Source organism: Biomphalaria glabrata, chromosome 7 (genome assembly GCF_947242115.1).
Source record: "Biomphalaria glabrata chromosome 7, xgBioGlab47.1, whole genome shotgun sequence".
Taxonomy (NCBI): Eukaryota; Metazoa; Mollusca; class Gastropoda; family Planorbidae; genus Biomphalaria; species Biomphalaria glabrata.
The window spans coordinates 25,003,449-25,030,128 of NC_074717.1; the positions used below are offsets into that span (position 1 = coordinate 25,003,449).

Genomic DNA, 26,680 nt, shown 5'->3' on the forward strand with positions numbered 1-26,680 from the left:
GCGAATTTTTAAAACTCCAAATGAAAAAAAATATTTTTTTTACAGCTAAATATTATTATCTTAGCTTAGTTATATATATCAAGTGAAAAAAAAATGTGTGCCATTTTGAGACAATAATTCTAAAGACAGTTAAAAATCTTACGATCGCTAAACTAAATAAAGTTTAAGTATGTAATTGCAAATACTAAAATTGATTTGACATAAACCTACAGGTCTATCTTTGTCATCAAGAAAATGTTGTTTTGCCTATACAGTATAAGTGGCTACAAATGTCAGCCAGCCTTGCTAGAACACTAAACTGGCAGAGTTACATAGTATTATGTTAACTGGTATTCATCTCTAGCACTACTAGGGTGGAGCTTCGTTAGAGAGAAACAGAAGTCAATGTAGTCCCTTTAACAGTTCGACTGGGAAATTTTCTGATGAGGTGCCAGGTCTGCAGCAATACCGCGCTCTGACAGGCAACCAGAATCTTCATAGGGATGTTAACTTAAGGGCCTTGTATGTACCAGTGAGGTCAGTTGTTATTATACCCTCAGCTTATATAACAACAGGATATGCTATTATTATTATTATTATTATTATTGTGCTAGAAAAGAACGAGTATTTATTCTCTGGCGCTGCCAGGGTCGAGTTTCGTTAAAGGGAAATAAAATTCATCGTAGTCCCTTTATCAGTTTCCACCGAGGAATTTTCTGGTGATGTGGCAGGTCTGCAGAAGTACCGCCCTCTGACAGGCAACGAAAATGTTCCTAGGAATGCGAAAGGCCTTGAAGGTATCTGTGAGGTCAGTTCTTATTATCCCTCGGTTGATATAACAATGGGGTATATTGTTGGTTTAGATGATTTCCATAAACGCTTAATCTCCAAGCCAAGGTTCCTTTATTTTCGTTTTTTTCCAGCTCAGTTATTATTATTATTATTACTATTATTATTACTATTATTATTAAGTATCTACTTACCATGTGCAGCCCTCCACTGAGCGCCGTGGACACTAGTATCGAATGCTGATTTACTCAGACCAGGGAATGTTGGTGTGTACGCTGTGGACCAGGGAAACATACTTTTATATTGTTTTTTTTTATTTAATTCATAAAAACCAACTGTTTGTTTATTAGTTTTATTTTTGAAGTCGTCCTTTTCTGTAAGTTTACTTTTGCCTGCATCTGTATAACGTATTTAATGTTCGCTCATTTTGTTTGTTTTGTTTTGAATTGCTTGTGTACAGCCACTAGAGTGCACCTTTCCAAACAGGCTCAGTGTGCTATGGTCCAATCACTTTTGTGAATCTTTTAGGGGAGGCGGTATCTGCGAGAAGGTTTCTGTGCTGCCATTAGGCGCTCGGCAAACACAACCTCAACTGGAGTCGGGATTTGAACAGAAGCCTCCTTTCATTGACAGTAAAGCGGTTCAGGCCGCTCAGTCACATATCCAAATTTGTAATAGTTGTCGTCTTCTATATGTTCCCATGTATTTGCTGTTTAAAGGCTAAATCTGCACACTGTATCAATCGGCTCGGTCAAGATAGCCCATACAGTGACCAAATCTATGAAGGACTGCCTGAGAATCCACTGTGCAGTTCATTTAAAGCTAGTTATTTGTCGTCTCAGTAAAATAGATGCCGATGAAACAATTCTACTCTTGATTCTAACTGAATGTTACAAGTTACAAATAGTCTTGCAATTGTTAGCGTCGTTTCATATTGTCTGTCTGGTACAAAATGTGTACACGTTATTTCTTCCACACCCATTCTCAGATCAAGTTGCAACTTCGCACACCTATTCATTGACATAGACAAGACATGAATCAATAAAATAAAGTAACCAATTAGACAATTAATTACTGGTCATTAATTATTTAGTTAAATAGCAACAAGGGAAACTACTACTCCAGTTTCACAGATGTCGCTAAATTTGTTGGGTTTAGTCCTCCAAAATAATTGTTAGGGCTAATTTTCACTCAAGTATTCTCCGATCCCGTTGATACTTTACACAAATTTATTGTTTCAAATAAAAAACGAATCGATAAACAAAAATACTCAATTAGTTTATTAATTGTTGGTAATTAATTAATTTGTTTGATATCGAATAAGGGAAATAAGTGTATATATATATATATATATATATATATACATTATTGGTAAATATAGTTTTAAGGACGGAGTTCTTCCCCTTTAGATCAGGTTTTTTTTTTGTTTGTTTTTTTTAAAAGGATTTTTTTAGTTGGCAACAGTCAACAGAGAAGTTCAATTTCATATTGTTTAGTGTATCGTGAACATCTCCAATAGGGAAATGACTAAAAAATACTAAAAATACTACTGTAAGATTTTTTTTTTTATAAATTTCATTTTTTTACGATTCGTCTTATTTTATTAGCTTGCGAAATCTTCCTGGGTGGAAACTCGGGTGGATGGACACGACTTCGTAAACAGCTCCATCCATTTTTCTAGAAATTTGATGTGTACATCTTTGGGAAAAAAATACTAGTTTATTGGCCATAACAAAAAAAACTCTGGTCTGACCATTAAATTTTTCTAAATATATTGATCTTAAAATGAAATTGGCTTATGTCCTTTTATTTTGAACACGCAGGAATTCCGGCCCTCCACTCAAAAGTAGTTTTGTTTTCAATTCATTACGGAGTTCAATACTAAATAGACGTGATTGAACATTTTGCGCTTAGGACTGTAATAGAAGAACTTGATTGTGTGTAAGCTCACTAGAAAGACTCCTTCAATCATTACAAGAAGAACTCAATCAAATGAGAGATTGTAGTCCACCATCAGTTTTATACAAGACAAAATGGATTTTACAAACTTTATTATGTTACTTCTCTCACTGTGGAAATATCAAGGAATTCTTTTTTTTTTTCAAATCATCATAATGTAGTTAAAATTGATCATAATGGAACAGCTCACACCAGGGCCGGTCTTAACAAGTGCGGGGCCCTATACGGAACGGATTACACGGGGCCCAGTCTCGGTAGGGATAAGGATAATACGTGAAAATTAAGATTTTGTATTAGAAAATAAATTCGTCATTGTATTTTATTCATTCTTTACTAAGTACAAAATCTTGATTAAATTTTACGAGCCTTGCGTGTAGCGAAGTCATACAGTATATCATCAAACGGCCATTTCCTACATAGATTACGCTCAATAGCAAGAATTGCCAGATTGTTCAATCTATCTTCGTGAATTGTTGCCCTCGAAAAATTCTTGATTAGTTTTAGGCGCGAGAAGCTTCTTTCTTCAGATGCCACAGTTACGAGTATAGTTAAAAAATACTCTGCAACAAAGTAGTTTGGGAAAGCAGCCTGTATCTGTCATTAGTGGACAGATAAGGTACAATTTCTATCGTTGTCTTGGCGGTATTTGATAGAATATGCCTTAAAGATGACAATTTCGTCTATTTTTGAGGAGTTTTTTACGGGTTTTTATAAGATTTTAATAATTTCAGGAGATTTCCAGGATCTCCTGGAAAATCGAGATGCCTCAGGAACCCCGTTATAAGTTATAATGGTTTAATTTAATAATTTACACATAGATTTAGCTCGGGGCCTATGAAAGTGCGGGTCCCACTGCGGTGGCATAGGTTGCGGTGGCCTGAGGCCGGCCCTGGCTCACACAGTCTACGTATGTAACAAAAGAAGCAGGGTACCGGCAGCTTTAACAGCCATGTAAGGTTGGTTTCTTGTGGATACAGTAGTGAAAGGAAGAGATGAGTTTCACAATGTGTAGGTGAGAACAACATAACGTTCGCTATGTTCTAGACCTACTAGACGTTATGAATCGATCTCTTTATAGTTTATTTATTGTTTGTATTTGTTTGTTTGGCGTACTACACACTGTATTACAAATAGGAAACATTTTTTAAAACATTTTTTATGAATTAGAAAGGACAATTTATACATTCTACTCATACTGAAATCTTGTATCAGACACTATAACCTACCAGAGGCCACGGAGTGAGGTTGTGTTGACCAGGCCAGTTTAGCCAATCCTGAATCTGAAAGGAGAAATGAAAATTAAAATGTAAGTAATTAATAACTACTTTAAATGTATTAATACCAAGAAATGAACATTAGATAAGCAATGGAAAAAGATTAGTTTTTAACAACAAAGCTTATGTAAGGAAATGAACATAATATGTCAGAGTTTAGCTCCCTTCTTGCTATATGAAACTAAATTAATTAAATAGGTCTAATTGATTAACTGATTGTTAAATTTTTTATTGATTCGTGTATTGTCATAAACTAAAAATAATTACGCAAAATTTCAACTTGCTCCGAGAATAGGTAGCGTGACGAAAAACGTGACAAAACTTAAAGAGGGGTTAAATCCATATATATATATACATCTCTCATTATGTAGCATTTATTCCCCTAATTTCAATATCAAACAAAATAAGTAATCACCAATAATTTCTTAACAAGTTAACTAGTTGTTTATTTTTTTATTGATTTATGTCTTGTCAGGTTCAATGAATAATTGTGCAAAGTTCAAACTTGATTTGAGAATGGAAAGTGGGAGAAATAACATGTTCAAACTTTTTACCAGACAGACAGTGAGTTGATAGGAGATTTGTAACAAAAAAAAATTGACTTTGAAGTTTAAGCGTTCGACTTTTGCAAGCATAATGCACCGTGCATAACGTGGAGACAATAGGAACTTCCACACTAGCTCTATTTAGGTGAGTAGACTATATATTTTATGATATTGAGCTATATACAAGGTAGCCGAAAAGCAAACACACTTAGCTCAAGTCTGGATTCACACCCAATGGATAGGTCGCTGAGACACCAAGCTAAACATTGTATAATAACATTCGATACAAAAATAAAAATAAATCATATTATTGACTTCAATTTTGTCGCCGATATAGCACTAATTACCAACCTATTATGAATATAGCAAAATTAAAAAAATGCCGCCCCCATCTCTTTTTTTTTCTAAAAAAAATGTGTTAAGACTGACCTGGACCATGTACAAAAAAAAGCACTATTATTATAGATGTTTCCTTTTTTCCAGATCATAGTCGCAAAGTTATCGTATCCCTCGTGCCCTCTCATGTTTTATTTCCAATTTTAACTTTGTATTTGTTTCTATCACGGAGTTACAAAGTCCTTCTCCAGTTGTATCAGTATTAGGGCGTAACCCCCAGAAAATGTTTATGTATTTCTAAAAGAGGTGTATAAAGCCAGAAGCAATGATAATAGTGATCATAAGTGATGTATTCAGTATGAGATGTATCTGGTGTACAATCTCATTTTTTGTGAAAGTATTTGTATTCTTACACAATTTCAAGGATTTTATTTTCTATTTCACATAAATTTTGAAATTGGCTCTATTAATTAATCCAAATACCCTTTTTGTGTGTGTCAAATAAACTATTTCTGTATAATTTGAAAGCGAGACATTTTCGACAATAATTCATTCTTTTCAGAATTAATATGACTCTAGTTTTGTACCCGAAACGTAGTCTTTATTTATTTATTCTTAAAACAACCGACATGGACCTTAAATGCAGAATAAGTTGACTCGAATTAAAAAAGCCAATGTTCAACGTTTCGTAAACTTTATAATGATTATGACGATTGTATTTTGGAGAGATTTGTATTGTGTCCACAATCATCTAACATACGCGGATTAGGAGGTGCCTACAAATTTATCCAACAAACCTACTACGACAAAATGAAGCAACTCAACGTTGAATATTATTCTTGAATTGATATAAAATAAATATTCCTAAGAACTAAGACATAAAAGGACACTCAGGCAGTGTTTCTCAAACATTTCTAGGTGGCGACCCCCTATATGACAAATATTTTAATATTTTATACAAATTCTTAATATTCCATTATCCTTTGAAAACTATTTTTAAAAAAACGATATTCGTACCAAGGAAGATATATATATATATATATATATATATTACAGTTATATTCGTTACTGTTTCTTTACTTTGGACTATCCTGTACAATAAAACTAGGCAATTTGAAAAGGTATGTGTCTCTGTAGTAATTAAAGTTCAGACCTTGTGATCTATAGGGCAGATGATGTAAAGGTTATCTGGTTCTGTGCCCTACGGTTAACGAGGGTGTCATTTGGCCAGCACAACGACCAACCGCCTTTACTTTTCCCCAACTAATGTCAGGTACCCGTTAGAGCTGAATGGACTCAGAGGCGCCCGATGATCCCAAAACAAAAAATCCCAGTCTTCACCAGGATTCGAACCCGGGGGTAACTAAAATAGTAGGTCGACGAGAGAGAGAGAGAGAGAGAGAGAGAGAGAGAGAAACATTTATAATTATAAGATTATAATCTGAAAGAAAATGTGTATATGTATGTCTAGGAGATATTGACAGAAGGAGTGAGTGACAAAATGAGAGAAGAAAAAATAAGATAAGTGTTAATGCTCATTTTTGTCGTTTATAGTCAATCAATCTAATTTTCAATCAATCAATCAACTTATCAATCTATCAATGTATTTATGTGTCTAAGTATATGTTTGTATGTATGTATGTATGTATGTATGTATGTATGTATGTATGTATGTATGTATGTATTTATGTATGTATTTATGTATGTATGTATGTATGTATGTATGTATGTATGTATGTATGTATGTATGTATGTATGTATGTATGCATGCATAAATGTATGTATGTATGTATGTATGTATCTATCTATCTATCTAGCTATCTATCTAGCTATCTATCTATCTGTCAGTCTGTCAGTCTGTCTGCCTGCCTGTCTGCCTGTCTGCCTGTCTGTCTGTCTGTCTGTCTGTCTGTCTATCTGTCTGTCCTTTGTTTTCCATTCCTCACACTTAGTCCTCGACTAAAGCATTACCTTGAAACATGAACCCAGAGAAAGCTGATATAGGACAAGGTCTGAAATAGTCAGTGGCTGAATGCATGGTGTCAGCAGCCGGTCCTATTATTTGGAAGTCAACAAAGTAATCCACTTATGTCCATGAATGGTATTGAAATAATTCCAGCGAACATCTAAACGACACTTTCATAATCACCAATGTTTCTGTACAGTCGAAGATGAAGGTCGGCGTAGTAAAGTTACATTTCTTTTATTGATGTACACAACTGTCTACATAAATATGCTTTGCACATTAAAAGCATCTTTTCAGTAAACGATTCTAAGAACAAGATTGTGGGTCACTTTATTATAAACAAACATTTGAAGGAATTATACAACAGCCCCTACGTCTATATAATCACACATTGTTGATACACATTACTGATTTCTTGAATCCAGCTTCTAGACTAGTGGTGATCACATCTACTTCTTCATTCTTAGAGAGTGTCACTATAGAGTTGGCCTACACCGTATTTGTTTCTTTTCCTTTGTTGTTGGTCCCAATAATGTTGGCAATATGTTCAATAACAGCTACACATGTGATACACATAAAAACGATTTCATATAAAAACGATTTCATGTAATGTTCAACCCTAAAATAATACAATTATACAATATTAAGAAAAATATTCGTTTTTACATAATACTTCAGCTCACGCTATTTACGCAATGTGTAATAATATATGTATTGCTACTGATTCTAGGATTGGAATTTAAAAATTGTGTTTTTCTGACTAGTCAACTAATTGGAGCTTCTGAAAAAAAAAATGACCCTGAGAGGTCCAAGTGTGTTATGGTTCAAGGAATTATGATTGATTCTGTGCACACCAAGGACTACAGTCTGATAGCGTTGAAACATAGACCTACCTATCTCATGTTCAACATAGACCTACCTATCTCATGTTCAACATAGACCTACCTATCTCATGCGTGTACTAGAGCAGAGCATTAAAGAAGGAGTTAGAATAACTGAGGAAAGGTGGTTTCCATCATTCCATATTTAAATCTAGGTACAAACTTGCAAAAAGATTTGTCTCCCTTACTTTCATTGTTCCTTTTTGAACAAAAAAATTACCAGAACAGATTTATCCTATTCATGGACTCTAGAAGCAAAGACATTTGGTGAATATATTGTCTTTGTTTTGGTATGAACAATATAGTTTAAAGTGTATACGATGCTATTAATAGACATAATAAGACTTGTCTTTGACTCCCAAGATAAATGAGGAGTAAAATATTTCACGTGGATCCGCAGTCCCAGCTGCGACCTACATATTTTGCCATTATTAGCACATATAGCCCTTGTCCTCCGGTGGTCAATTTTGGTTCTCTTTTCGTCATCTACATCTGTCCTGGGCAGTGGATTTTTTTTGGGGGGTGGGGGTTGTTAAAATGTATTAATACACATAAAATACATTTATAACACAGACCATTGTACATGTTAAGAGTAACCACACATTAAGGACGATCTCATGACTGTTACTGGCCACACAATGACACCCCCTCCCACCCATCTCTAACCAAAACTAAATGTTCCCTCCCATTCCCCCAATCGACTTTACGTGACCAGTTAGCTGGGCTTAGAGCATCTGGTGTGCGAGCCGGAAGACCAGTTGATATTGGCGATTGAACTGATCAATGTCCCAGGTAAGGGAGGCCAGTCTCATTTCAAAGTATCGATCAGAGGAGAGTTCACATTCACGTTAGACTTGTTAGACTTCTTTTCAATCTAAACACATACACACATTCACATACACACACAACACACATTCACATACAACACACATTCACAGACAACACACGTTCAGATACACACACAACAGATGCACATACACACGCACACACACACACAACTATATACACAACTATACCTATTCTTATACGGGTGCTTATATCCAGACAAATAATATGTTCACATAAGATTGGTTAAAAATCCTGGAAATAAATTTTCAAAAAGTAAAAGAGCTATTGTGGTCACTTCGTAAATCTTTACATGACAATCTACGTGGACATCTAAGTTTAAATTGATCATAGATAAATCTATCTCTTAGTAGATTGAATATAGACTAAACCATCTCTAAGCAGATTGAATATAGACTAAACCATCTCTAAGCAAATTGAACATAAACTAAACCATCTCTTAGCAAATTGAACATAGATTAAACCAACTATAAGCAAATTGAGCATAAACTAAACCATCTCTAAGCAAATTGAACATAAGCTAAACCATTTCTAAGCAAATTGAACATAAACTAAACCATCTCTAAGCAAATTGAACTTTTACTAAACCATCTCTAAGCAAATTTAACATAAACAAAACTCTCTCATCTATTTTAATCTCTTGTCGTTAGACTTTGTGGCTTTTACATGGATTCGATCGCAGTCTCACAAGTTAAATGGCAAGACGACAGTTTAATCTCAGCCTTCTCCAGATACTCAATAACTATTACTTTTAACAACATCAATGGAGTCACCAACTGATCTCAGTGTATCCACACACCCAGTACGTAATAGATCTACAATGGCATTTCATTAGGCGCAATTTGTTTTCTTTTTCCTTTTGAACCCAGTAATTCGAAGTCCCAATACCAACACTATTAGCGCAGTGCCTCCTTCTAAGTTTATAAAAAATGTCCACAGAAACCTTAAACGTATTCGCACACAAATTACTTTTCTGTTTTTATTCTATAGTCGGTCTACACCACCAGCAAACATCTACACAACTTTCTCCTCAATTCCAAATCTATCTTAAAGAGCTAGTTTGTGAGTCAGAAGTATCTGAGACATGACTTTTTACCAAACTTTATATCAACTCACTTGATCTGTCTGCCTGGTCTATTTCACTGGTCTGTCTCACTGGTCTGTCTCACTGGTCTGTCTGGTCAAAATCTTGTACGCGTTATTTCTCCCACTTCCCATTCTCCAAAAAATTAAAACTTGGCACAATTATTCATTGACGAAGACAACACACGAATCAATTAAAAAAAAACAATTAGTTAATAAATTAGTTGTAATTAATTAAGTTTAATAAGGAAATGTACTAAGCTAGAGGGAGTTAAGCCCTCAATGATAAGAGATATGGCAGCTATAGAAAGGTGAACTCCCCTCAAATCGTGAATGAGACTCTAGTCAACATGCAAGATAGAAATCAACAACAAATATGTTACTAACTGCACACTGTTACTCAAAGGGCCGTTTTTACGTTTTAATTCCGGACACCTGCACGACTGATATGGTACAGAAAAGGAATATGGGTTAGGGGGGGGGTTCCGGTGTGCTCGGCTTTTGGCCTCGCTTCTAACTCAAGCATCTTGTGATACGAGCCGAAGGTAATAGGGAAGCAAAAATTTACAACTGATTGGATCTTTCCCAGACAGAACTTAATTAGACAGGAGACAAGCTTCCATAGGCCTAGAGTTCCAAGAGTCTTAGACTCAACTCTTAGGACAAGCTTCCATAGGCCTAGAGTTCCAAGAATCTTAGACTCAACTCTAAGAACAATAACGAAGATAGCAGACTCGTCAAAGTCGCAAGACCAGGAAAGTAACGTACCCAATTGTGTACAGATAGGATTGATTCAAAATTATTGATGTTATGCTCACTATAAGGAAGGTTTTTACAAAGTATATTATACTTGAATGGTATTCGTTGCCTTTGCTCGCCTTATTGATCTTGATGTCAAAGAATTCAGATGACCTTTTTTTTTTTTTTTTTTTTTTTGCAACTTTCTAGCAAGCAGATTTTAACTTTTACTTCAATTCTGTGATCACTAAAGCAGCCATTGTGTTACCTTTAGTAGTATTAATATTAGCGTCAAGTAGAGAAAAAAAAGTCTGCAGTCTGCAGGTATAAAGGAGGTTAAAGCTCAACTCCTCTTTAAAAAAAGAACATAAGACTAAGAACAAGTTTAAGACTACAGTATATTGTTGGCTAACCATTTATGTCCAAGAACGACAGAGAGAGATGTTTTTTTTCTGTAGGTCAAACATTGAGTCCAGTTCAGACAACGAAGTGATACCACGTTCGGGTGGAGATTCATTCTAGATTGGGATCATCCAACAGCACCTATGGGTTTTTGTCTGTTCGGTTTCCTTTTTTTTTATCAACAGATCCAAACGATACTACACATTTCTACTGTCCAGATGAGTTTCCAGGACGGCTGCGAGATACACTACAACAGACCTACCCATCATACTAACCCTATACCATAGCATTTAGTCCTAACTTCACTAAGATTGTCAGCACTGTACATTCTGACCAACAATTTGTATCTACAAATCTTTGGCTATTTTTTAAGAGATGCATTTTTGAGAATCTAAGATACACCAGATTCCGAAACACTTTCTGTTGTCAAAGACTGTGATATTTTATTTATTTATTTATTTTTATTTAATTATTTTTTCAGGCTTTACTCTAAAAAAGCTCACTTAGAGAGTTTCCCCTCTTGCGGAAGAACATTAAATAGCTCTCTTCTTGGTGTAGCCTATCCTGTGTAATAAGGAACGGAGTGATGATAAGCTATGTGGGTTTTTTTAAAGATATGTGATCATTTGTGTGCACTTTTTAATGTGTTTTTTTTAAAGATATGTGATCATTTGTGTGCACTTTTTAATGTGTTTTTTTTAAAGATATGTGATCATTTGTGTGCACTTTTTAATGTGTTTTTTTTAAAGATATGTGATCATTTGTGTGCACTTTTTAATGTGTTTTTTTTAAAGATATGTGATCATTTGTGTGCACTTTTTAATGTGTTTTTTTTAAAGATATGTGATCATTTGTGTGCACTTTTTAATGTGTTTTTTTTAAAGATATGTGATCATTTGTGTGCACTTTTTAATGTGTTTTTTTAAAGATATGTGATCATTTGTGTGCACTTTTTAATGTGTTTTTTTAAAGATATGTGATCATTTGTGTGCACTTTTTAATGTGTTTTTTTTAAAGATATGTGATCATTTGTGTGCACTTTTTAATGTGTTTTTTTTAAAGATATGTGATCATTTGTGTGCACTTTTTAATGTGTTTTTTTTTAATATATGTGATCATTTGTGTGCACTTTTTAATGTGTTTTTTTTAAAGATATGTGATCATTTGTGTGCACTTTTTTATGTGGGTTTTTTAAAGATATGTGATCATTTGTGTGCACTTTTTAGTAGAATCGAGATCCTTAGATCCTCCCGTTAATAGCTCAATTTTTCTTCTTATTTAGTTGCCAACATTAAATTCAATTTAGCTTCTCTAACAATGTTTAGTTTATCATAAAAGTCCCCAACAGTTTAAATGTCATGCTGACCACAATTAGAAAACGCAAAACGTGATACTTGTACTTGCGTCAATAGTAACATTATAAAAAAAAATGAACATAGTATTATCCTAATACTCTATAAATGAGTCCACTAGAACTAGAAATGTTCTTTCATTTCAGGTCCGAACATTTCCATTCAACATCAGGATAGAAGCACTACGTCAAGATCTTTCTACTCTACACATTTCAACATTCTCTACTTAAAGGCACACACAAAATATTACAGCGATCACGTGTTTCCAGAAAGGAAATATGTCCTCAGAATTCTGTCAGAATCCGTTCTAGAATGTTTCCTTCAAAACTTGTGGATGGCAGGAAACAGCCCGGGTTTTAGTTTCCAAACAAGGAGCCACAGATACACACTGACTTTTCAAATATCTGACAGTAAGTGATTGGGGTCCGGGGCGTTTCCATTTTTTTTTTAAAATCACCCTCCTCACATTGAAATAAAAAAAATATACAGGAATATATTGCAATGTCACAGAAGAAAACTCTAAAAGAGAGAGAGAGAGGGAGGAGCAGTGGAATTGGTGAGGGGGGGGGGTGATTGTGGGTGGTAACTGACATAAAAAAGTTAGTGGGGTAGTATAGAACTGGGGGGGGGGAGGTTGTATTCTAGAACTGTCTAAACATTTAATCGGCTGTCTCGGAGATCTAACAGTGATGAGGAGGGAAGGAGAGGATATAGCTTTGTGGGGGGAGTGGAGGTCAGGAAAACATTTCACAGATCAGCGACGGGAAGGCGGGAATGGGGAGCGAGAAATCCGACCAATAGGAGAACCCGCTTCTCCGGGGTCCGCTGCCGGACCGACTAATCTTGTGACAAGTCGAAGGATCAATGGGTCGTTCGATGACAAACTGAGCATGCGCTGCCTCCGCCATGTTTACATGGGAAGCGCCCGTAGGGTGGCTTTTCTTTTTCTCCGTCGCGAGAGTTCCTTCCGGACTCCGGGTGGAAACCGGCACCAAGGTCCGACACCTGCCTTCCTTTATGGATCTGAGACGTTGTGGAATCGGGAATAGACGGGTCTGCGGTGGGTAAAATTATTTTTATTCAGTTTCGAATACAGAATGACTAACATAATAAAGAATTTACTGATTAACTAACTCTCATTCAATCATACTTTTAAAAAAAATAATACAAAACAATTTTTATTGATTACCAAAACATGGTGTGAAATTTCTGTAAGTTACAACAGTGTAAACGTCACGACATATTGTATAATCTTGTGGAAAATAAAGCTGAAAATCAGGCGACTATGTCGCATTTTTCAGCTGTTCTTGATTTGAACTTCTAAGGACTGCGTCGAAAATGAGGACATTCGAAACGTGATGACAATGGCAGTTGGGTTCCTAAATGACCTGCTGACCACAGTAAGAAAACGCAAAAATTAAAATCGAGGTCATCATGGCTTGCAAAGACCTTCCTACAGAGAACAGTGCATGGATGGAACAAGGCGGACAGAAACAGCGATGGGAAGACTGGACGGGCCTGTCATTGAAAGAGATTCTAGTCAATGCAAGAGACAGAGGGGTTGCTCCTTCTTCTCTAGCGCTATTAGAGCATGGAATGGGTTGCCTGAGCCAGCCAGGAAAACCAGTGACTTGGCAGAATTTAAGTCATTGGTTAATATGCATGACTAGATGCATGACGCGAGAGACGTAATCATCTTTTTTTTTTTTTTTGAAGTAAGGTCTGTATTTTATAATATAAAGATAAGGAATGGAGAAAGACGGTTGATAGATCATGTGTGGTGCCTCAGGTGAGGTGGTGATGAATGTGGTTTAAAGGCGTTTCCCTCGTGAGGGCCCATGTTAACAAACACAACGAAATATTTATAATTACAATGAATTTAATTGTGCGTGACTTGTTTTTTTTTTTTTGGCCACTCTTGTTGAAATACTCGCATGTGGAACAAGATTAAAAGCTTGGTTTGGAAATGGAGAAATCGTGTTCAGTTTTCTGTTGCATGTTGGATGAGTTGTCTCCTGCGTCTCTGATTTGTACAACGTAAACGTATAGGGTTTATTTGCGACATGGTTGTTTGCTTTTTGTGAGATTTGGGTTGAATGTGTACATGGGCGTAGACAGGAATGTATCTCGGAAAGATCTGGACCCCGAAACCCTCCATGGCCACGCCCATGAAGGTGTATGCTTACACGTGGAGAAGAAAATTATCTATTTTGCTTACACGTGGAGAAGAAAATTATCTATTGGACATTTCCCAAGGGAATCAAAACTTTGAGGCGTGGCTTGTGTTGCATCAGCCAAGAAAAAGGTTGAAATGTTTTTTATTTCATTTTTATGGATACCAATCAAGCCTGATGCTTAAAGATTTTTTAGACTTCTGAAATTACATTGAAATTGACTTCTGGGCCAGTACCAACAATATCTTACTTCGACAGTTTAAAACCAAACAAAATACCATTAAGGTTTTATTACAACACAAGTCAGGGGATTCTATCTCTTTTGACCTCTGAGTTCGGGTAATGGAGCTTAGACAGACTAACAAATAAAAGCTAAATTGATTACCATCGGGTTGCACTATCACTCTGGCAAAGTATGTGAAGACTCAACAGACACCTGCAAGCTAAGTCTTGAAGCTCCGCTAATCCGTTCTACAGGTTGGGGGAAGTCATCAGAATATCTATCAGCAAGAGATGTAGTCCTACAACGGAACTTGGCGAACGCGTAATACAATTCTCGATAAGTAACGTCACGGTAATAGAGATTCTCGTTGTAAACAATTACATAGGTTAGGCTTCCTGCGCTTGGATTCTTGGTTTATGACTCAAAAAGCTAGGTTTTTACCTATATTTGGGGTTTATTTAGTTTCTCTAGCTTATTATGTTGTCTACCCAGTATACCTCTAGATCAGCGGTTCCCAAACTTTTTGACTCGTATAGGCTACCCGTTGACAAATTTTCCGGTTTTCTTTAGAACTTCTGCTTAGTTAGTAATACGTTTGGTCAAATTCAACAACTGTATAATGTAGTGTATTGCTAACACTCCGAGGACATTTTGTTTTCAAATCCACGCTTGTACCCAACCATGGCAGGAGTCAATCCTTTGTGAGTGATAATATAATTAATAAAATATACCTTGTTTTATAAAGCAGTCTTTCAAAACATGAGACATTGATTCCCTTCGAATGTCAATTAATTTTTCGCGATGAGGAGTTCTTCGTGGACCTTTTAATCCAACATATGCCAATAATAATTCTTTATTTCCAAGCAAAGTTGACCCGTCCACCTGTGTAGAGAAGTATGTCGTTTGCAAACAAACAGAGGTTTTCAATGTCATAACTTATGTTAGCAATAGGCATTTGAACTGTACAGTGCTTTCAGTATCCTTTAATGATATTAGATACAGGTTTGAAAGCTTCACCAACGGTTAGTGAAATAACTTTTTTCACCAATAGGAAGGGGATTTCCGAACTTAGCTCTAAGTCAAGTAAGTCATATTGTGGAGACGCAGTGACTGAGCGGTAAAGCGCTTGGCTTCCAAACCGAGGGTCCTGGGTTCGAAACCTGGTGAAGACTGTGATTTTTAATTTCGGGATCTTTGGGCGCCTATGAGTCAACCCAGCTCTAAAGGGTACCGGACATAAGTTGGGGAAAAGTAAAGGCGGTTGGTCGTTGTGCTGGCCACACGACACGCTCTTTAACCGTGGGCCATAGAAACAGATGACCTTTCATCATCTGCCCCATAGATCGCAAGGTCTGAAAGGGGAATTTTTTTATTTTTTTTAAAAGTCCTATTGTAAGAAGAGAGAAAATAGTCATCTATTTTCTGATGTTGAAGCAATGTTTTTGCCCACTGTTGGGTCTATAATGAGCTTTATCTTTGAGTGTTGAAAAGTATTTAAAATTTTTATCTATTGTATTGGGTGACAGCGTCTCAAAGGATTCTTAAGCATACATTTCTTTCTAGACTCGGACTTGTTTAATTTCAGTTATCAGTAAACTCAGAAACACACAAAGATTAAAGCACATTTCTTATTCCATACGCTAGAACAAATTCGTACAAGTTCTCCTTTTTCCCAAATGCCAGTAGAGAATGGAATCAGCCAGGAAAATCAATGACTTAGCAGAGTTTAAGTCATTAATTAATATGAATGACTAGATTGACACATGAAATGCGTAAGGCGTAATAATTATCTTTTTTTTTTTTGAAGTAGCATCTTAAATATATAAGATAAGAAGTTAAATAATGCTTTTTAATTTAAAAAATTATGAAAATTAAAAAAAAAATTCTTAATTACTATATCAGGATTATCTAAGTTTCTAATCATATGAGTGAGAAATAAAAAATGGGGTCACGACCTTGGTACATCAGAAGTGTAACCAAGGACGCTTAAAGACAAATAAAAAGTCTAATCGCAACTTAAATCACACTTAAGTAAAAGCTTTTTAGATTATGTGCAACAATATTAGAACAATATATCAAAGTATTAGAACAATATATCAAAATATTAGAATTATATATCAAATTATTAGAACTATATGTGAAACTATTAGAACTATATGTAAAACAATTAGAACTCTACTTCAGGCTATTAGAAATATATGTGAAACTATTAGAAATAAATGATTATTTCAAATGATCATACAAAGACATACACAATTGGGAAAACAGAATTGGCCAAGTCACTTTTGTCATCCACACAGCATTCGCCACTAATCAATGGCAACCAACCAACCACCCAACCAACCAACCAAGCTTCCTTCCAGGCCCAAAGCATTCTTTTTTCTGCATCTCCAATTTTTTTTTTTTTACATCCATTACAAAATTGCAGCCAATAATTTTATATTTTTCTATCGATACTAGAATGTTTCCAATACAATGAGTGCGGGCGTCAGTTAAGGGCACGGCAATCATTGGGACAATAGACGCTTTCCGTTTTCCATGAAAGGCAAACAGCAGAAATGAAAGGCGTTCGGTAGACATAAAGGAAAGGAAAAGAAAATGGCAACTCAGTCAAAAATTTTTTTTTCACTTTTAAGAATCACGGGGTGGGGGGGGAGGTTATTGTTCTTGTTATTTCGCTTTTTTCATAGAGCAAATTAATTGCCCCCCCCCCCCCCCACCAGTGAGAACGCATACAGACGTTTCAATTAATTAATAAGCAAAAGTGTAACAGGCTCTCCCGCTTGGGTGGAGGGAGGTAATAGAGTCGCGAAATTTTGCACTTTTAGAAATTTGGTAAAATTTGGTTCTCAGCTAGGTACTTTAAGCACAAGAGAAAAACATTTTAAAATAACTTTAAAAAATCAAAGCTTATATCAAGTGTCATGTGTGATTCACCTAGAAATATAAATCAGTGCCATAGAAATATTTTTCACCGGTTGTTTGTGTTTAGCTTTTAGCTTTTCCCAATCCGCTATGCTCCTATCACTTGTCTCAATGCGCTATGATCCTATCACTTGTCTCACTGCGCTATTATCCTATCACTTGACTCAATGCGCTATGATCCTATCACTTGTCTCAATGCGCCATGATCCTATCACTTGTCTCAATGCGCTATGATCCTATCACTTGTCTCACTGCGCTATTATCCTATCACTTGTCTCAATGCGCTATGATCCTATCACTTGTCTCAATGCGCCATGATCCTATCACTTGTCTCAATGCGCTATGATCCTATCACTTGTCTCAATGCGCTATGATCCTATCACTTGTCTCAATGCGCTATGATCCTATCACTTGTCTCAATGCGCTATGATCCTATCACTTATCTCAATGCGCTATGATCCTATCACTTGTCTCAATGCGCTATGATCCTATCACTTGTCTCAATGCGCTATGATCCTATCACTTGTCTCAATGCGCTATGATCCTATCACTTGTCTGGCTCAGTTGGGAAAGGGAAGGGAAGAAGGGGGAGGGGGGTATCTTGGTGAATGTTTACAGGATCGTTTTATTTTTTTTTAATCCATATAAAAAGAAATGTTCACACAGGGCTCAAGTCCTCAAGGGGACTAATTCAACTTATACCACCTCATCTGTCAAGTACGATTTCTTTCCCTTGTTCAATATACCAAACAAACAAAAATTAATTACCAATAGTTTATTAACTAATTGGTTAATTGTTGTATTGATTCTTTTATTGTCAGGTAAAAGAAATAATTGTGCAAAGTTTAAACTTTTAACTTAATTGTGTGTGGGAGAAATAACGTGTACATACTTTTCACCAGACAGACAGGGGGAGTTGATACAAGCTTTATAAAAAATAAAGTTAAGTACCCCTTTCAGACCTTGCAGTTAGATGATGTAACGGTCAGGTGTTTCTATGACCCGAGGCTGTCATGTGGCATTACCACTCGTCCACTACTCCCCCTCTCCTATAGTGCCTACCACGTCATTGTTACATGCTTTAAAAAAAACTACAATAAGAGTTGTTTGGGGTTAAGTTATATAAACACAAAGGCCAGCGTTACTCTATAAACTAAATGATAGATTAATGTGCTGAAGAAAGGCTGGTCCTTACTATTTCAGACTTAATGACAGTGGCCGAGTATGCATGGCGTTTCCTGACCATAGTCCAACATCAACAGTGAGGTCTTCTCTCAGCGTGTCCCTATAATAGCTCTTTCAATAAACGGCATCGATTAGATAATGATTTTACCAGATTTACGACCCCCTTGACCATTTTTTTGCTCAAATATAATGTCAAGTGGATTATTGCCCCTTTTTACCTTTCATTACTCCAACCCTTTTTTTTTTTAAGTTCTATAATCAGCCTATTCTCTTTTGCACTATCTTTATTTTTGCGTGTGTGCCTGTCCATTTCCTCTGTCAATGTCCACCTAAGGCCTACATTAATGTAGCAGTTAGTCCACTCCAGTTCGCCACAGTCTCCCTCTGTTTTGCATAATGCTTGTTCGCATTCAGATATCTTCGTATCACAATTAATTACTTGGGTCCGTTTGCATTTTTCTTCTCTCTACCTCCCCCCCCCCCCCCTCACAACCCGCCTATAAAATAAAATATAATTTGCACTACCTGGAAACGGAAGTTCGAAATCGAATTTCCACGCCTGCGCGAAGCGACAATATTGCTACCGGATTTAGCACAAGATGGGAAATGGATGAATGGCGTATAACCGCAAAGCTTTATTTTCTGCTATGGGAATAAGAGATAAAAAAGAGAGGGAGAGAGGGAGAGAAAAAGAAAGAGAGAGGCTGAGACTTCCCAGAGAGGAAACCCGGCTTGGATATTGCGAGAGGATGTTTAAAACGCGCCATAAAGGAGGGTGTATTTCGCCTTGGGGAAATAACTTCTCGAATTTGGTGCAACGCGTCGCCCTAGACGCCTGGAGTCGAATGACCGCCTGGGTCTGAAGTTTGTATGGCTTAGTAATTGAAGGACACGCAAAATTGTAAGATGTTAATTGTTAGTGGGTCGATGTTAAATTGTGTAGAAAATGTGCAAATATTGGACATCTAACTCAAACCAATGGAACTTGGTCATTGCTTTAGTTCTAAAGATTTGTGTCATTGCCTTAGTGCCAAATCGTGTTCAAATTCTTACACTTCTTTTTAAAAACAAAACAAAACAATTTGATATAAGTATTGACAATTTACACAAGTTTCCTACATAATCAGTTTTTAGGTCAGTTAAGGTATCAAATAGGCCAACTAGGGTGTTGTACAGAAGCGGACTGGCTATATGGGGAAACGGGCAAATGCCCGGTGGGCCGGTACCAAATGGGCCGGTCTGGTAGCGACCAAAGAAAAAAAATCAATGCAGACAACTTTTAAAAAAGTGACAGCAACAAGACACAAAGGCCCGAACACGTTTTCTTGTTGTTTTTTTTTTAAATTATTATTACAATTAATTTTGTTTGAAATTCAATAAGAATATAATTTAATTAAGAATTACACTATACACTGTACGTATTATCATTTGTAAAACGTTAGACCGTACTTTCTGCTATGCACGAGCGGCATGGCCTTCAACACTACTCTGTCTTCGAGACTGTGTTTGGCCTAATCATTTTGCTGGTCGGCATGGGCCTTTGATGGCCCGCCTATTTTTGTTTTGCTCCTTCCCTCACCCGTCTTTTGATGGTTCCATGAAAGTTAACGAGAAAGAGGGATGGGAGAGGATAAGTTAGAAGATATTGATATAACGCGGCTAAAGGGGAGACAATTAGCTCTTTAACAAAACACATGCACACAGCCGCGAAATTGCAAACCACCCAATTTATTCATAGCTCAATATGGGTATAAAGTTCTACTATCTGCGATTTGAAAAGAAAAAGTAAGTTTATTGTTGTTTATTTGTAATAACATAGATCTAAAAATACTACACTTAAGGCTTACAAAAAAATATATATTATTTAATTAATACATAAATCTAGATCTAAATCAATTTTATACCACTGTGATTAACGGCAAACTTATGCATAGTATGAAGTCATTGATGATGAAAATTATTACAATAATTACAATACTTTATATAGATCTACTATTATATAGCGCTGTCACATCCGATATTTAATGAAAGGAGATTAGAATCATTTATATTTTAAATAATACATTCATATTCAAATCTCGTTTTTGAGAATGTACTAGGACGAAGCAAGAGCTTTTCACATTTAGAAGTACCTCTTAAACCGTTCTGCTTTCTCTTATCTTTTAAAGGAATATATATAGTTCGTCCATCGTAGTTCGATTATGACCACTTTGGGCTGAGGGCTTTGCACTGGGGTTTTATGTCTCCTCGTGTGGCTGGTGAGACCTATGTGAGCCCGGAATGTTCGGCCGCACACTAGGCAGGCTATTCCAGCTGGAGCTAGTGCCATTGGCCTTGCTTTTCTTCTCTGGCGTTTTTTCTTCTGCCAGCTTTGTTCTCTTTTCCTCAGCAACCTGTGCGCCGGTTTTCACAGCGCGACGTCATGATGCTCTGTCATGTGCCTCTGTCGCCCAGGTGGATAAGTCTATGCTGAACGCCTTCAGAGAAGCTTTGAGGGTGTCCCTGAAGCGTTTTCTTTGACCACCTTAAGAGCGCTTTCCTTCGTTTAGTTGGCCATACAAGTCGTTTAGGGATGTGGTGGTTTTCCATTCTGCATTCGTGTCCTGCCTATCGCAGCTGGGACTGCATCAGGGTGTGTGGATGCTTTGCAGACCCGCTCTTTGAAGGATTTCAGTATCTGGTATTTTGTCTTGCCATTTGACATTCAGTATTTTTCACAGACATGTCATGTGGAAGTGATTCAGTTTCTTTGCATGTTAACTGTACACTATCCATGTTTCTGAGGCATAGAGCAATGTGGAGGAGGACGACGGCTCGATAGACCCCTAGTTTTGTATTTGTGGTAATACCACTTTAAAGGAATGGGTTGTCAGGCAGGAAAACCAATGACTTAGCATATTTTAAGTCACAGATCAACATGCATGACTAGATTGACACGTGAAATGCGTAGGACCTAATTTTTTATTTTTTTGAAGTAACGTCTGTAATCTATAAGTAATACCGAAAAGTTTGAAACTCATTAAGGCTGATATTGTAGTGTTTATAGTTTTCAGACTACATACATGTAGATCTATAAATAGAATACATTATGTAAGCCTACAAAAGCATTCATCCAGTTTTCGATGCGTTATCAAACTTTATATACTTTGAATAGCATTAGGCTTACACCTATGATAAAATACATGGGCGTAGCCGAGAGGGGAGGAATTCAAACCATCACTGGCCTCAGATCTCATTGTCTAAAAGGGAAACTTTATTTACTGCACCAGTGCAGCCAACTTAAGCAAAAAAGAGTCACCAAATTTCATGAGCGTAGCCAAAAGTGGTTTTGTGGTTCCCCCCCCCCCTCTTTCCAATACAAAACTAAAGCATTTTACCATTTTCTACCAGTCGCTGGACTCCAGTGAATAGAAGATATAGTTTTTGATTTTTTTAGCGGAAGAGTAGCAGGCTAATTGCACTGTAGGTACCTCAGAATATGCATTTTTTAAAGCTTAAAATATCGGAAATAATGCTCGGATCCGGGGCGAATGAGCTTACGGCGCTCCCCCAGACTTCCTAGCTGTAGCTGTCCCTTGGCGGTGTGTACTACCTTTCACTAATTATAGGAAGAGAGTATTCTATAGTAGAAAAAACGTTTAAAAGAATGAAAGATAAGAATGTGATGAAGATTAATTACATATACACACACTAAAACATATATATATATTGCGGCGGGGGTTTAACCCCTCCCCCCACACCGAAAATATATGACATGCCATTTGTGGGCCGGTTTATATGGTGATGCCCGGGCCGATTTTGATACCCAGTCCGCCCCTGGTGTTGTATGTACTGCACAAAGACTAGTCGCCTGCCTGCTTGTGCGGTACGCAATACGAACTGTTGTCTCAATAGTCCCGGGTTCGAACTGTCCCAGTGCCATTCTGTTAGTTTTGGGCTCCAATGTGATAGTTTTAAATTTTAAAGGAACATACGAATCATATAAAAACAAAGAAAAATTTTTACTGATCCCAGAAACCAATTTAAAATTGGATTAACTCGGACACTTTATCCAGATCTCAAATGACTAATAGACATTTTCCAATCATTAGTCGGTCTGACATTAATAACACAAACACGAGTTACAATATTTTGGATTTGAACATTTTCGACTCAAACAAATTGTGTGTTTTTAGTGGCCCCCAAAAGAGGAAAAGTCGCTATTTACTTTTCTGTAAGCTGTCTGTCAGTTCCTCCGTTGGTCACGTTAAGATCTCAAAAACAACATAAGATATTGAAAATCAATTTGTTATTTTGCAGTCTGCAAACTCCTGTGTAGCGGGTACTATTATCTTCTGGGAGCGAACCGTTTAGCTTATAAAATAAAAATGAAAACCTATTTTCAGAAGAATACACTATTTGTAAAACTATCCACTATTACTAATAATTACTGCTCCCCAAACAGATGACGTACATTCTAATTTATAAGGACCACCATTAAGCAAGAGCCAACTGAACCTGCGATATATGTGGATGGGAGTTTCTCTTCCAAATAGAGCTCCACTGACACATGACAAAGTGTTGAAGATTAACTATAGTCTTTCTACGACTGAAGCCGGCCAACTATATATATACATATAGGCTAAACTATCATCATTAGCTATTAAAATTAAAAAAAAACAATAACGATAACAATTGGGGGTAATATTTTTGTTTTGTTTTGACATTTATTGTTTTCTCATTTATGTTACTTCAACTCAACATGTTTTTATTCAAATGAATTACGTTCTTTAAAAAAAAATTTAATCCTAGGGTCATATAAACTTATAACCGTATATAACCAATGAGATAGACTTAGACGTAGAGTGAGTACATGAGTTGAATGGTAAAAGTTATAAAGAGCGCCTCAAACTCCACAAACCTACAAGACCTATCAAAACCAAACAACCTAACACAATGCATCGAACCCAAACCATCGAACCCAAACCAACGAGCCCAAACCATCGAGCCCAAACCATTGAACCCAAACCAACGAGACCAAACCATCGAGCCCAAACCATCGAACCCTAACCAACGAGCCCAAACCATCGAGCCCAAACCATCGAACCGAAACCAACGAGCCCCAACCACAAGTCATTAATCGAAACCCATCATACTCTATCCAACAGCCGATACGCATACGTTGAAATTTTTAAGCTTCCCAACGTCCCCTAGTGGAAAAAAAAGTTCAGCAATGAAAAAAAGATTTAGAATAGAATAGAATAGAATAGGAGCTTTTCAAAGATTATTTTAATTCTCGCTTGAATTCTGTTAGGTTCAGAATTCTCAACAGGTTCTATTTCCTATTTAAAGATGATCCAAGTGGGACACGTCTGAAAGATGTTTCTAGCTTCAGTGTTTTCATCAGAAGTAAATAAGATGATAATTTAAAATAAAGAAATTGGTGTGGCTGTTGTTTTCTATATCGTTCAAACTCTCGCACACAGGAGCGAGACGAGATTTCCTGATTCCGATTTCTATATTAGAGAGTACTATTCCTAAATCCAGCCATCGATATGTGTGTTTGTGTGTTGATGTAAGTTAAAGCATGTGTGTTTGTGTGTGTGTGTGAGTGTGTGTTCAGCTTTGAGTGTATTACTATTTCTACACAACTCTAGGCTATGTGATCCATTAAACCTATTTTTTTTCCTCTTCCCATTGTTCTATGGTCAGTGTGTGACGGACTTTTTCATTCCATTGTGTCTATGTTGACAGTACCGTTTTTCGCATTAGTGGATCTGTGATATCCTGAATTGTTCTGACTTTTTGCTTCGAACCTCTGTCTGTCTCCCCCCCCCCCCTTCCCTAACATCCAACACGAATGCCACGCTTACAATCTCACAGGTTTGCAGCCAGCTCCCTGTAGGCCCCTGTCGTTGCCTGGCCTATCCCCACCACCACCTCCCCCTTTTTTTACTATCCAATTCTCCAACAGTTTCGTTTTGTATCTTGTCTGTTTATACAATGAGTGTTTAGAAAGAAATCGCTTCCGACCTCGGTTTCCGACGCTGTGGCCATTACTGTTAGCAAACAAGCTGCTGAGCTCCTGTGACACTCCTCTATGCTCGAGCTAGACAAGCTGGTAATTGGTTTGTCGCACAAACAAGACAAGGAAAGGAAAGAGGAAAAACAACAACAAAAGAGAGTGGGGGGCGGGAGGGATGTAAACAAACATTCAACGAAATAAAAAAAGGTGCGGGGAATAAAGTGATACGAAAACAAAAGCTGTGACGGCTGTCAGGATGGAGGCAGGAGATGCTAGTCACGGCCTTCAGTGTAAATGTTCCTGTGTTCCTGTACACAGGAGCTGAATGTCCTGTTCTGACTGGCCATGAGATGACTGGCAATGAGCTTACTGTCCATGTTCTGACTGTCCATGTTCTGAGTGTCCAGAAATGGATTGTCCGTGATCTGACTGTCAATTCTCTGACTGTCCATGTTCTGAATGTCTATGAGCTGAATGACCATATTCTGTCCCTGAGCTTACTGTCCATGCTCTGACTGTCCATGTCAATTGTTTAAAGTATCAACTTGATCGGAGAATGCGTGAGGGAGAATATCTATTTAAAGGTACTAAGCCCAACAAATTTAGCCAATATGTGAATACTGAAGTAGCCTATTAGTTTTCCTTGTTACTATTAAACAAAATAATGAAATACCAGTAATTAATTGTCTAATTGGTTACTTTTTTTTTATTATTGATTCATGTCTTGTCTATGTCGATGAATAATTGTGCGAAGTTTCAGCTTGATCCAAGAGTGGGTGTGGGAGAAATAACGTGTACATACTTTTTACCAGACAGAGTGAGTTGATACAGGCTTTGTAAAAATAAAAAATGCATGGTGGATTTTATGACATTCAGTATACAATAATAAAAGAAATAATAACAGAGTCTTGACTTCGCATTCGAAAGTTAGTCAATGGTAGGGCAAGCAGGGTTTTCTTTCTTGTTTTGTTGTTTTTTTGTGGTTATTTTCCTACATTTCAGGACATGTTTGACAATAGACAAGTTACTGTCTAGACTTTGATTTCTTACTAAATCAAAGCTAATTGGAAACTACCCAATCTATTTTCTCACTTTGGAGTGGTTCCATTGGTGGCTTTCATTTCGCTTTCTTCTTGTCATCTGCTGGATAACAAAGGTACTTTCTGAATTCAGCCATTTACAATGGGCCCAAATGATCAAAGTGTTGTAGAATACCTTTTGTAAATGACTTTTCCATCAACAGAATGCTAATTCAATTTGTTTTTCAGATAGAAACTAATAAAGATGTTATGGTCAGTTTTCTAGAAATGGACAATTATTTCTACTTCTGGTGTTGAAAACAAATACCAGCTTATTATTGTACATCTTCTAACCTAAAAACTTAAGTCTCGGTTCAAATGCCAACACTGAAATGTCTCACTGCTTACTAGTTCATGTGTGGTTCATGTGTGGTTCATGTGTGGTTCATGTGTAGTTCATGTGTGGTTCATGTGTAGTTCATGTGTGGTTCTTGCTTAATAAAGCCTTGTCTTAGGGACATTTCCCACCAGGGCACCATGATGAGGCTGAGAAACATCCCCGGAGTTTTGTTTCTTTCTTGATGCTAGCCCAAACAGAAAAACCCCAGTCAGACCAAGCCATGCTATACTTTAGTGTTTACAACGTTATTTTAGTGTATTTTCAGGTTTTTCCGATTTAAGAAATCGAAGCTTGCAGAAGACAAGAGAATTAGTAGAGGAGTAATACACTAGGACTCACAGAAAAATGTCTTGTTAATTATCTCTAAAGAATCGTATAACTACGAATTAAAAACAAAAGTAATGCAAAAACTATTGCTTACAAAAAAGTTATACATATATAAAAGTATATATTGTATATGTATAACAACAAATGCAAAACTTTCATAGATTCATATTAGAAAAACCAATTAAATAAGCAATAAAATTAATTGAAATGTATTTAAGAATTGTTTTCTTTATTATTGTTGCGGTCTTATATTTTGTTGGTAATGTGATCTCT

The 26,680-nt window shown here is 36.6% G+C and overlaps 1 protein-coding gene across 5 annotated transcripts in view; it reads right to left on the bottom strand.

The window, feature by feature from the left end:
• The window catches only part of LOC106058449 (uncharacterized), a 73,510-nt gene that overhangs the window by 19,237 nt on the left and 27,593 nt on the right, over nt 1-26,680 (bottom strand). For all 5 annotated transcript variants that reach the window (XM_056035499.1, XM_056035496.1, XM_056035495.1 and 2 more), the window contains 2 exons: nt 3,954-4,007; nt 963-1,043 (listed from right to left, as the gene is read on the bottom strand). In XM_056035499.1, coding sequence (XP_055891474.1) covers nt 963-1,043; nt 3,954-4,007 — 135 coding nt within the window. The remainder of the gene's footprint in view (nt 1-962; nt 1,044-3,953; nt 4,008-26,680) is intronic.